This window comes from Borostomias antarcticus (assembly GCF_949987555.1).
Source record: "Borostomias antarcticus genome assembly, chromosome: 1".
NCBI classification, from domain to species: Eukaryota; Metazoa; Chordata; class Actinopteri; order Stomiiformes; family Stomiidae; genus Borostomias; species Borostomias antarcticus.
In genome coordinates, this window is record NC_140234.1 from 43,505,108 (window position 1) to 43,517,607 (window position 12,500).

At 52.8% G+C, this 12,500-nt stretch overlaps 1 protein-coding gene across 4 annotated transcripts in view; it reads left to right on the forward strand.

Annotated features, from left to right (window-relative positions):
- The window catches only part of kcnab1a (potassium voltage-gated channel subfamily A regulatory beta subunit 1a), a gene marked incomplete at both ends in the record, with an annotated part of 120,801 nt that overhangs the window by 92,200 nt on the left and 16,101 nt on the right, over positions 1-12,500 (forward strand). For all 4 annotated transcript variants that reach the window (XM_084438452.1, XM_084438449.1, XM_084438450.1 and 1 more), the window contains 2 exons: positions 9,935-10,014; positions 10,257-10,301. In XM_084438452.1, the coding sequence (XP_084294578.1) occupies positions 9,935-10,014; positions 10,257-10,301 (125 nt within the window). The remainder of the gene's footprint in view (positions 1-9,934; positions 10,015-10,256; positions 10,302-12,500) is intronic.

The following is a 12,500-nucleotide window of genomic DNA, read 5'->3' on the forward strand; positions in this document are numbered from 1 at the left end:
GAACCCATACACACTGTTACACATACAGTAGAACCCATACACACTGTCAGTTCATACAGTAGAACCCATACACCATGTCAGACATAGAACCCATACACAGGTCACACATAGAACCCATACACATTGGAAATTATCATAGATTTCAGGAAATCCATTGTCGACCCCAAACCAAGCACTGTTCATGGTGAAGAGGTACAAATAGTACAAACATACAAGTATTTGGGCACTGTGTTTGACTCGCAACTGAAATTCAGTGAAAACACTGAGGGGCGAATTCACTAAAGGATTGCGCAGCTTTTCCTGACGCAAAGCCTGTGCAAATAAGTCAAAAATTATGTTTGCTATTCACAAAGCCCTCGCAAAGGGTGAAATACGGTGTTAACTGCGTTGCGTTCGTCATTGCGTTTCTCTGCGCCGGTGTTATTAGCTCATATTTAAATTAGGTAATATGGGCGGAGAATGTTCCCCTTTCTATGCAAATGAACATTATTGCAAAACCCGCCCAATTCACAAACATCGGCGCAAACTGCCTCACGCGGTTAAAGTGAAATTAATACCGTTTTCAGAAACGTGGTGGTATTTAAGCGCAAGGGGTGTTTCGCGGCCAGCCTGTCCGCTGATCATGGCAGCAGTGATTTTTGCTAGGCGAAGGCATCGCAATGCCAGGCATGTTGTTCGTGAGAGAATATTTAGAAGAAGGTCACTTTTTGATTTAACACTAGAACCACCGCGGTAACTGTTTGGACACCAGAGCGCGCAGCTCTTCAGCCAACTGGAGGATGAAGTCGCGTCTGGGGAGGCTCAGTTGACCATGCGTCTCTCCACCCGTCCCCAGCGAGTCCAAGCTCCCCCAATGAATATAATAGCCTACATAGCACGAAACTGTGCGTATAATAGTCTATACGCGAAACTGCGCATTCCCTATAGCTGTTCATTGAACGGCTGGGGACCGATATAGGTATAAATAAATAAATAAAAACATAGCCTACACAATATTTGTTTTATTTGAATGGTCTTGAAAATATTTTGCTTTGTATCATAGGTGACGGCAGGTATCATCTTCAGCCATGGATGATGACTCCCGTGCGTAATCCTTCCAACGTTGGAGAGGCGGCGTACAACCGGGCTCACATCAGGACGCGCGGTGTGATTGAGTGCACATTTGGAATCCTGAAAAGCCGTTTAGATGCCTAGATCGTACCGGTGGGGCAATGTTATACACTCCCCCAAAAGTATGCCAGATGATCGTGCTGCAACTTGCATAACATAAAATGACAATTTTTCCTTTGTTCGTCTTTTTAAATCATTCCACCTCCGTTTGCAGTCTTCCGCGTTTACACACACAAATGGCACTGACTGATTGGGAAATTAAACCCCAAATATGATTTTTTGCTGCAGTCGTGATATTTTTTGCGGAAAGCTGTGAGACATGTTTTTGAACCTCGTCCGTGAGGCCTTCAAGTTCGCTGTCTGAGAATCGTATCTTTCTTTTTCTGTCTGCCATCGTCCAATGATATGCATACGAGTTGTATGCGCTGTATGCGCAGTATTTATAGTCATTTCCTATATCAGCAGCAAATTGCACTCAGCCGCAAACACCGAATGGGCGTGTTTGCGCTGGGATATTATTAGCGCAATGTCTTTAGTGAATAGGTTTTTAAAACGGAGCACATAGCGGGCGCAACTGACGCGCAATATTATGGTGCAATTAGCGGGCGCAATTTGCTTTAGTGAATTCGCCCCTGACAGCATTGTAAAGCGAGCAAACCAAAGACTCCATCTGACTCTTTTGGTGTCAGCAGAAACATCTTATGTACCTTTTATCAAACTGTTATTGAGAGCCTTTTAACATTTTCTTTGAGGACCAGCATAAGGACCTCTGCTCTCTTTGGAAAACACGGGTGGTCCAGAAAGCAGACAGAATATTATCCCAGCCTGATTGTGTACTGGGCAGTGAATCTGTCATCATGCCCTCAGGTCGGCGGTATTATGTGCCGGTGCAGAAAACAAACTGCTATGCAAATTATTTTATCCCGTCTGCCATAAGGCTGCTAAATACACAATTACAGAATGAATTGTGAATTATTTTGCTGTGAATTATTGTGAACTGTGAACTTACTGTGAACTGTGAATTATTTTGCATCCCGCTCTGCTGTGCTGTCACTGCACATGCTCGACTGTGGATGTTTTTTTATTTACTGTGGATGTATTTTTGTTGCTATGGACAGGTTGTGAGGGTTTGGTTTTGGGACCCAGGCGCAACAGGAAAGGAGGAGGCAAGGAACGGTAAAGCCCGGAGGGGCGATTTAATAAGATCAAAAAGGGGGATGTGGTAGTCGTACAGCCGATGGTCAGGCAGGAGCGTGGTAGTCGTACAGGCGATGGTCAGGCAGGAGCGGGGTTGTCGTACAGGCGATGGTCAGGCAGGAGCGGGGTTGTCGTACAGGCGATGGTCAGGCAGGAGCGGGGTTGTCGTACAGGCGATGTTCAGGCAGGAGCGGGGTTGTCGTACAGGCGATGGTCAGGCAGGAGCGTTGTCGTACAGGCGATGTTCAGGCAGGAGCGGGGTTGTCGTACAGGCGATGGTCAGGCAGGAGCGGGGTCGTACAGGCGGTGGTCAGGCAGGAGCGGGGTAATCGTACAGACGTGGGTCAGGCAGGAACTGGAGAGATGAGGAGGGGAGGCAGGGTGAATGAGAGTAATCAAAAACGGGGAACGGGAAAAACACTACAAAATACGGGTAAGGAGATTGTAGGCTAGGCTATACTTTACCACAAGAGTATTATGGTAAGATCTGGCGATGAGTGGAGTGTAGACCAGGTTCTTGTAGAGGTTGAAGGTGATTGCAGAACGAGGGACAGGTGTGGTGATGATAATTGGGAACCGTTGAGTAGAGCCGCGCCAGCGTCATCGTCGGAGACGAGCGCGTCGTTCTTGTCTTTGCGCACGGGCCGATGTGCTGGGCATGTCGGGATCCGATTCTTCGTCACCGGAGAGGGAGGAGACTGCCGAGTCCGCGGAGCTGGCCGGAGACGGGGAACGCCCGGCAGTGGGGGGAAACTCCGGAGAGCCAGAGCGTTGTATGCCCGGGCTGATGCGACGTGCGGTAGAGCGCGTAGGACGCCCCGAGCGCGCAGCGGGCCCAGAGGGGAGAGAGGGAGACGGTTGTGGAGGCGAGGGCATGCGAGCCGTAACAGGACCCCCCCCCGAGGGGAGCCACCTGGCGACCGACCGGGGGCGTCAGGATGGGCCCGGTAGAAGTCCCGGAGGAGAGACGGGTCCATAATGAGCTGCCTGGAGATCCAGCTGCACTCCTCGGGGCCGTACCCCTCCCAATCCGCCAGGTATTGGAACCCCCGACCCCGGCGGCGCACCTTCAGCAGCCGCCGAACCGTCCACTGGGGATGCCCGTCGACCATCTGGGGAGGCGGAGGAGCTGGGGCAGAAGGCATGAGAGGACTCGAGGAGACAGGTTTGATCTTGGACACATGGAATACAGGGTGTACCCGCATGGAAGCAGGGAGCTTAAGACGTACCGCAGCCGGGTTCAGGACACGGTCGATCTCGAAGGGCCCAACGAAGCGCGGAGCCAGCTTCTTGGAGGGGACCTGGAGCGGAAGATCAGCAGTGGAGAGGTAGACACGTTGACCGGGCCGATACGCCGGAGCAGGAGTGCGGCGGCGGTTGGCACCGCGGCAGGAGCGCTCGTTGGAGCGGAGCAGGGCCCTGCGGACCTCCCTCCAGACACGGCGACAGCGGCTGAGGTGGGCCTGGACGGAGGGGACGGAGGCCTCCGACTCCTGGAGAGAGAACAGCGGGGGCTGGTACCCGAGGGATGACTCGAACGGAGATCTGCCAGTGGCAGCGCTGGTCAGGGCATTGAGGGAGTATTCGACCCAGGGCAGGTCCTTGCTCCAGGAGGTGGGGTGGAGAGCCGACACACAGCGGAGAGCGGACTCCAGGCTCTGGTTGGCCCGTTCGGCCTGGCCGTTGGTCTGCGGGTGGTAGCCAGAGGAGAGGCTGATGGTGGCGCCTATCTCCTTGCAGAAGGCCCTCCAGACTTGGGAGGTGAATTGAGGCCCACGGTCCGAGACAATGTCTCCGGGGAGACCGTGGAGCCGGTAGACATGCTGGACGAGGAGCTCAGCTGTCTCCGCAGAGGACGGGAGCTTGGGGAGCGCCACCAGATGGACCGCCTTGGAGAACCGGTCCACCACGGTGAGGATGACCGTGTTGCCCCTGGAGGGGGGAAGACCGGTGATGAAGTCCAGGGCGATGTGGGACCAGGGACGGCTGGGGACCGGGAGAGGACGCAGGAGGCCAGCCGGGGGCTGGTGGGACGCCTTGCTGCGGGAGCAGACGGGACAGGCGACCACAAACTCCCGGACGTCGGACCTCATGGAGGGCCACCAGAACCGTCGGCTCAGGAAGGAGAGGGTGCGGTGAACCCCGGGATGGCACGCAAACCGGCTGGCATGGCCCCACTGGAGCACCCGGGACCGGACCGAGTTCGGCACGAAGAGCCGGCGAGGAGGAACGTTGGCCGGACTGGGTTGGGCGCGTTGGGCCTGCCTCACCACCGCCTCAATGTTCATAGTGATCACCCCTACGACACGCGAGGTCGGCAGGATGGTCTCAGGCTCCGCGGGGGGCGCCTCGGGCGCGTGGAGGCGGGACAGCGCGTCGGCCTTGGCGTTGCGGGAGCCGGGCCGGAAGGTGAGGGTAAAGTCGAACCTTCCTAGGAACTGCGACCACCGCGCCTGGCGGGAGTTGAGGCGCTTGGCCGCCCGGATGAAGGTCAGGTTCTTGTGGTCCGACCAGACGAGGGTGGTGTGTTCCGCGCCCTCAAGCCAATGGCGCCACTCCTCCAAGGCCCCCACCACCGCCAACAACTCCCTGTTCCCGATGTCGTAATTCACCTCAGCCAGGGTGAACCGGCGGGAGAGGAAGGCACAGGGGTGCAACTTCTGGTCCTCCACTGACCGCTGGGACAGAACAGCACCGATGCCGGTGTCCGATGCGTCAACCTCGACCACGAACTGCCTGGAGGGGTCAGGATGGAGAAGGACCGGAGCGGTGGTGAAGCGCTCCTTGAGCGCAGAGAAGGCGGCGCTGGCAGCCGGTGTCCAGATGAACGGACGCAGGGATGAGGTGAGGTGGGTGAGGGGAGCTGCTACCCGGCTGTAGTCCCGTATGAAACGGCGGTAAAAGTTCGCGAAGCCAAGGAAGCTCTGGAGTTGCCTCCGGGTAGAGGGTTGAGGCCATTCAACCACGGTCTTGATTTTGCGGGGGTCGGGTCGCGTCAGGCCTCCCTCCACAATGAGCCCCAGGAACTCCACCGACGCGGAGTGAAAGGTGCACTTCTCCGCCTTGATGTATAGGCGGTTCTCCCGGAGACGCTGGATTACCATGCGGACGTGTTGGACGTGCTCCTCAGCGCTCCTGGAGAACACAAGGATGTCGTCCAGGTAGAGAACCACAAATACGTCCAGCATGTCCCTGAGCACGTCGTTCATCAGGGCCTGGAAGACGGCGGGGGCGTTGGTGAGGCCGAAGGGCATGACGAGGTATTCGTAGTGGCCACGGGAGGTCTTGAAGGCGGTCTTCCATTCGTCCCCCTCACGGATACGCACCAGGTGATAAGCGTTTCTGAGGTCCAACTTGGTGAAGATGGTGGCACCGGTGAGGGGTTCAAAATTGGAGCTCATGAGGGGGAGTGGGTATTTATTCTTCACCGTGATGTTGTTGAGCAGCCTGTAGTCGATGCACGGCCGCAGGTCTCCTCCCTTCTTCTTTACAAAGAAGAACCCCGCTGCCACCTGGGAACGAGATGGTCGGATGAGGCCCTCGGCCAAGCACTCGGAGATGTAGGTGTCCATGGCAGCTTTCTCCGGGAGGGAGAGGTTGTAGAGACGACTGGCTGGGAGAGGGGCGCCAGGGTGGAGCTCGATGGCGCAGTCGTAGGGTCGATGAGGGGGAAGTGTGCGGGCGCGCTCCTTACTGAAGGCCTCCCCGAGGTCGTGGTACATCAAAGGGACCGTGGAGAGGTCAGGAGGAGCGGGACGGGGCCGGTCAACCCGAGTGGAGGTCTGAGCAGCTCGGAGGCAGCGGGCGTGGCAGGTGGTGCTCCAGCTGAGGATGCGCCCCGAGCTCCAGCAGACATGAGGGGTATGGAGTTCCAGCCAGGGCCTCCCTAAGATGAACGGAGCGTCGGGAGAGTGGATGACGAAGGGGCGGACGTTCTCCACGTGGTTACCCGAGACTGTGAGAGTGAGGGGCAGGGTCCGGTGCGTGATGGGACCCATGGGATGGCCATCCAGGGCGAAAGCCGAGAGGGGCCTCTCCAGAGGGGAGAGAGGGAGCGCCGCTTTGTGGGCGAACTTGACGTCCACGAAGTTCTCGTCGGCACCGGAGTCGATGAGGACAGGGACGGAGAGCGTGTGCCCCTGCCAGGCGAGGGTGACAGTGAACCTGGCGGCACGGGTCCGGGATAGAGGATGGATGAGCCGGCTTACTCTGTACCCCCTGGTGAGTGAGCCTACTCTTTTTGCCGCCCTGGGAGGTGCAGAGGAACAGGAGTTGACGGCGTGCGCTGGGCTAGCGCAGTATATGCATAGTCCGTTCTGTTCCCGGTGCTCACGCTCTGCAGGGGTCAGTCGGGTCCAACCCAGTTGCATGGGTTCCTCTCCAGCGGTGTTTGGGGGGGCGAGGGAGGCCGGGGCAGGCCGAGAGAGACCGGCAGAGGGGGGCGGAGACGGTCTGGGTGCGCTGTGGTGTTGGTGCGCCCGCTCGCGCCTGCGTTCCCGGTGGCGCTCGTCTATGGCTATGGAGAGGGAGACGAGTTGGTTCAGGGTCGCTGGTCTGTCTCCTCCAGCCAGGCTGTCCTTCATGGCGTCCCCCAGACCCCGTCGGAAGGCGCTGTATAGGGCAGACTCGTTCCAGGAGCAACGGGCAGCGAGGATGCGGAACTCCGTGGCGTAGTCCGCTACTGAGCTGGAACCCTGGGTGAGGGCGGAGAGAGCAGCGTCCGCGTCCTGTCCGTGGACGTCGTGGTCGAACACAGTCCTGAATTCTGCCACGAAGGCAGTGTAGTCCTGCATGTAGGCAGCTGCGCCCTCGCGACCCGCCATGACCCAACGGCGAGCCCGTCCCGTGGTCAGGTTGGCAATGTAGGCTATCCGAGCCGACGCAGTGGAGTACATGCTTGGCTGGAGGTCAAACACGTACTCACACTGCATGAGGAACTCCCGGCAGAGGGTGAACGTCCCGTCGTAGAGGGCCGGGGAGGCGAGATGGGGCTCCCGGTTTGGTGGAGCGGTGGGGTTCAGGAACGGAGCCAGGCGGGCACTGACCGCGGTGACCTGGTCGGACAGGGTGCAGACCAGAGTAGCGAGGCCCCTCAGTCGCTCGTCCTGGGCGTGCTGTTGGGCGGATACCTGCTGCAGTTGCTCAGCTTGGGTCCGTGGGAGGGCCTGGAGTAGTCCGGGAGGTGCAGGTCTCTCCTCCATGTTGGCTGGGTCCAAACTGGCCAGATCTTACTGTGAGGGTTTGGTTTTGGGACCCAGGCGCAACAGGAAAGGAGGAGGCAAGGAACGGTAAAGCCCGGAGGGGCGATTTAATAAGATCAAAAAGGGGGATGTGGTAGTCGTACAGCCGATGGTCAGGCAGGAGCGTGGTAGTCGTACAGGCGATGGTCAGGCAGGAGCGGGGTTGTCGTACAGGCGATGGTCAGGCAGGAGCGGGGTTGTCGTACAGGCGATGGTCAGGCAGGAGCGGGGTTGTCGTACAGGCGATGTTCAGGCAGGAGCGGGGTTGTCGTACAGGCGATGGTCAGGCAGGAGCGTTGTCGTACAGGCGATGTTCAGGCAGGAGCGGGGTTGTCGTACAGGCGATGGTCAGGCAGGAGCGGGGTCGTACAGGCGGTGGTCAGGCAGGAGCGGGGTAATCGTACAGACGTGGGTCAGGCAGGAACTGGAGAGATGAGGAGGGGAGGCAGGGTGAATGAGAGTAATCAAAAACGGGGAACGGGAAAAACACTACAAAATACGGGTAAGGAGATTGTAGGCTAGGCTATACTTTACCACAAGAGTATTATGGTAAGATCTGGCGATGAGTGGAGTGTAGACCAGGTTCTTGTAGAGGTTGAAGGTGATTGCAGAACGAGGGACAGGTGTGGTGATGATAATTGGGAACCGTTGAGTAGAGCCGCGCCAGCGTCATCGTCGGAGACGAGCGCGTCGTTCTTGTCTTTGCGCACGGGCCGATGTGCTGGGCATGTCGGGATCCGATTCTTCGTCACCGGAGAGGGAGGAGACTGCCGAGTCCGCGGAGCTGGCCGGAGACGGGGAACGCCCGGCAGTGGGGGGAAACTCCGGAGAGCCAGAGCGTTGTATGCCCGGGCTGATGCGACGTGCGGTAGAGCGCGTAGGACGCCCCGAGCGCGCAGCGGGCCCAGAGGGGAGAGAGGGAGACGGTTGTGGAGGCGAGGGCATGCGAGCCGTAACACAGGTTGACTGTAGAAATGAATTGCCCTTCTGGGACTTATAAAGTATTCTGAATCTGAATCTGAAATTCATACAGTAGAACCCATACACACTGTCACTCATACAGTAGAACGGTTATACTGTATGAGTGACTGTGTATGGGTTCTACTGTATGAATTTCAGATTCTACTAGAACCCATACACACTGTCACACATACTGTAGAACCCATACTCACTGTCACACATAGGGAACCCTAGCTAGCTGGTACCTACTTTAATTTCGGCTTCATGTATGACGAGTCTGAGAGTTCACATGGAATGGTAATCCTGTTACAGATACATATCTAGATTGTGATTTTCTTGTGATTGAAAGATTTATTTAAGTAAATAAGTAAGTAAGTAAGTAAGTAGGCAAGTAAGTACATTTTATTTATATACAGTAGTGCCTTTCACAGGGTTAGGGTTAGGGTTAGGGTTAGGGTTAGGGTGGTCCACGGTGGTTCATGGCCGCAGGCACTCCTTAGGAGTGTGAGGATGTTTCGCCCCCCGTCCTGTGGTCCAGTCTGATGCTGCTGCTGGTGCTGGGTGACTGCATCCCGAGCTCCACAGAATAATATCCGGATGCGGCAATATGGTGTCCATCTCTTTATCTAACCAACGCACAGTAACCAAGCTGTATGTAAACATACAGTAACCAAGCTGTCTCTATATGTACTGTAACTAAGCTGTCTCTAAATGTACAGTCACCATCTGTCTCTTAACGTACAGTAACCAAGCTGTCTAAACATACAGTATCCAAGATGTCTCTAAATGTACAGTAACCAAGCTGTCTCTAAACATACAGTAAACAAGCTGTCTAAACATACAAGTATCCAAGATGTCTCTAAATGTACAGTAACCAAGATGTCTCTAAACGTACAGTAACCAAGCTGTCTAAACATACAGTATCCAAGATGTCTCTAAATGTACAGTAACCAAGCTGTCTAAACATACAGTATCCAAGATGTCTCTAAACATACAGTAACCAAGCTGTCTCTAAATGTACAGTAACCAAGCTGTCTCTAAACGTACAGTAACCAAGCTGTCTCTAAATGTACAGTAAACAAGCTGTCTCTAAACGTACAGTAACCAAGCTGTCTCTAAACGTACAGTAACCAAGCTGTCTCTAAATGTACAGTAAACAAGCTGTCTCTAAACGTACAGTAACCAAGCTGTCTCTAAACGTTCAGTAACCAAGCTGTCTTTAAACGTTCAGTACAGTACGGTAACAGTACATTGACGGTTAACCCTTTGCTGTCTGATTCTGATATGTCGGATGGGTAACTAGAGGGCAACTGATGCCTGACTTCTGACCTGTGTGTGTGTGTGTGTGTGTGTGTGTGTGTGTGTGTGTGTGTGCGCGTGTATGTGTGTGTGTGCCCGCGTGCCTGTGTGCGCGTGCGTGTTCCCAGGTGGCCGAGCAGCTGATGACCATCGCCTACGAGAGCGGGGTCAACCTCTTTGACACGGCGGAGGTGTATGCTGGTGGAAAGTGAGTGAACTATCGGCGTCATCAAACACACAGTAGCAACACTACAGGTGACAAAGGTTCATAATACTGTATATCTAATGATGTGAACCAAGTTCACTTGATGTACCCAACGCACCCGCAATATGTAGAATTCGCCCTCAGAATACATGTATGTCAACCCATTTAATTAATATTATATTATATTGTACGCACAATTAACATGGCTGACTGGGTTTGTGATGTTGCTGTGTATTGCCTTTTAGAGCTGAGGTCATTCTGGGCAATATCATCAAGAAGAAGTGCTGGCGGTAATTTTTATATTCTTCTCTCTCGCTCTCACTCTCTTTCTCTAATGTCTAATGTAGTCTTCTTCTGTGGTGGTGGCGGTGCTTTGAAGACTACCTCGGAAAAATAAATTCACTCGGACAGAACGCGTCTAAATAAGTTATTTAATGGTAGCGCCGAGGCTTCAAAAACCAGCATTTGTTAAAATAGACCCTTTTGCTTAGGTAAGTGAAGTTTCATGTTTATCTGAAACTTGTAAATATGAGCGCCTCTCCTAACTAGGCCGACACCAATTTATTTTGACGGCAAAGTGAATGGACCAGCAAAGGACTGTTGTCTGGCATGAGCGAGCAGAATGCGACAACGGGACTGAGAAGGGCTAAACGTCTCAGCAGTCTTTCAAGATACGTCTGGCAAGAAATAGAGTAGGAGCCTACATGTATTCAAGTGAAGAAATGGAAACAAACTTGAACTTTAATAAATGCAAGTACAGGTCCAGGGCAGGCTTACAGTAGTGATGCATCTTGCAGCTAAAGCAGAATAAAGTACAAATGTAGGCTATTCAAGATCAAATAAAAGTAAGGAAAAAAGATTTGGACTAACTGTTAAAATATATTAAAATGTATAGAAGACGGTTTGAATTTGTATGATCAAAATGTTAGTTATGGAATAGTCTTGCAGCATTTAGAGAATGACTTGTGAGTCTAGTTATGGAAATGAAAAATGACATTTTCAGAAATATTGCACTTTCTTCTAGTTAGTAGTACTTGAAGTTGACATTGAAGTGGTCTTCCTATGAGTTGACGATACCAGCAGTGGCCCCAAGCCAATTTGAGTTTGAGACCCCTGTTGTACAGCAACTGAAATTGTTCAGTTTCAAAGTTGCAAATGCCTCATTCAAAACCTCTGCTCTCGCCAGAGTCGTTTGAAGAGTTTGTGGAAATTCCTAAGACCCTGGCGTCGACAACACAGAGATCTTAGCTCGCTGGTAGCGGTTCAGCAATTCCACAGATACAGATTGATTTTCATCAATCAGGCACAATCCTGAATCCTGGGGTTACGTGTTACTTGGAGAACACTTGAGAGAAACTTGAGAGCGAGAATCTGTTCTGTTCCCACTTAAAAAGGGCAAGAGACTGAGGTGTGTCCTGTTTGCATAGACAGCACCAATTGGTCACTCACACAGAGTGAGGGTCTGTGGGCTGAGTCACCCCCACTCCCTTCAGGTCATAAAAGGGGAGCCAAGATTCTCTTAAGAGTCTAGAATTAAGCAATAAACCACTCAAGGCCGTGTGTTATAGTGATTTTATAACAGCTAGGGGGCGTTGTTAGGCACGATGCTAAGCGGAGTACCTAAAACCCCCCTAGCTGTTATAAAATCACTATAACACACGGCCTTGAGTGGTTTATTGCTTTTATACAACGGTTACTACAGCTATTAGTGTAAAATAAACAAACAGCAATGTAAAATATTAACATTTATTCAAAACGAAGCATCATTCCCTCAATTCCGACGAGCAAAATAATTCCCCTAACAAAAGGGTTGCCAAGCAACAACAACAACTACAATGCCTTGGATCAAATGGGAGGCGCATTCATACTGAAAATGGAATGATATGCGGTCCCAGGTGTGTGTTACAAAGTATTTTAACACGGCTTCCAGCCAATCAGAATCAAAAACCAGAACTAACCGTTGTATAATCATCAAATATCCTTTTTATGGTTTCAACATGATATTACATTTCCCCAACATGCATAATCAACTGATTCATTTTTTTAGCTTCAGATTGATACCAAACATTGCAAGGTTGACTTAGCAGCATAGAACCAGTTTTTACAACACACAGTAATACTTGGTTACAAATACAATGCATCAATGCCCATACTTTATTCCTAGGGCTTGTTCTCATGGTGGTTGCATCACATAGTTGGGGAAAGTAATTAAATATTATTAAAGAAACAAGACATAGACTGTTCATATTCCTTTGTTTCATGGTGTGAGTCTGCTGGGAGAGATTGGAATATCACGCCCTGGGCTTATTACCGCGGGGGGGGGGGGGGGGGGGGGGGGTAGGAGGACAGTTGTGTGAGAGGAAGAGTTAATGGCTTGCCCCCAAATCCCCTTTTAAAGGACCAGTCTTGGGTTTTGTCAGGTTTACTGTGAGTTTGACAGAAAACAGTCTTAACGAACCATGTTTCTCCCTGCTTGTGACCTCCCATTG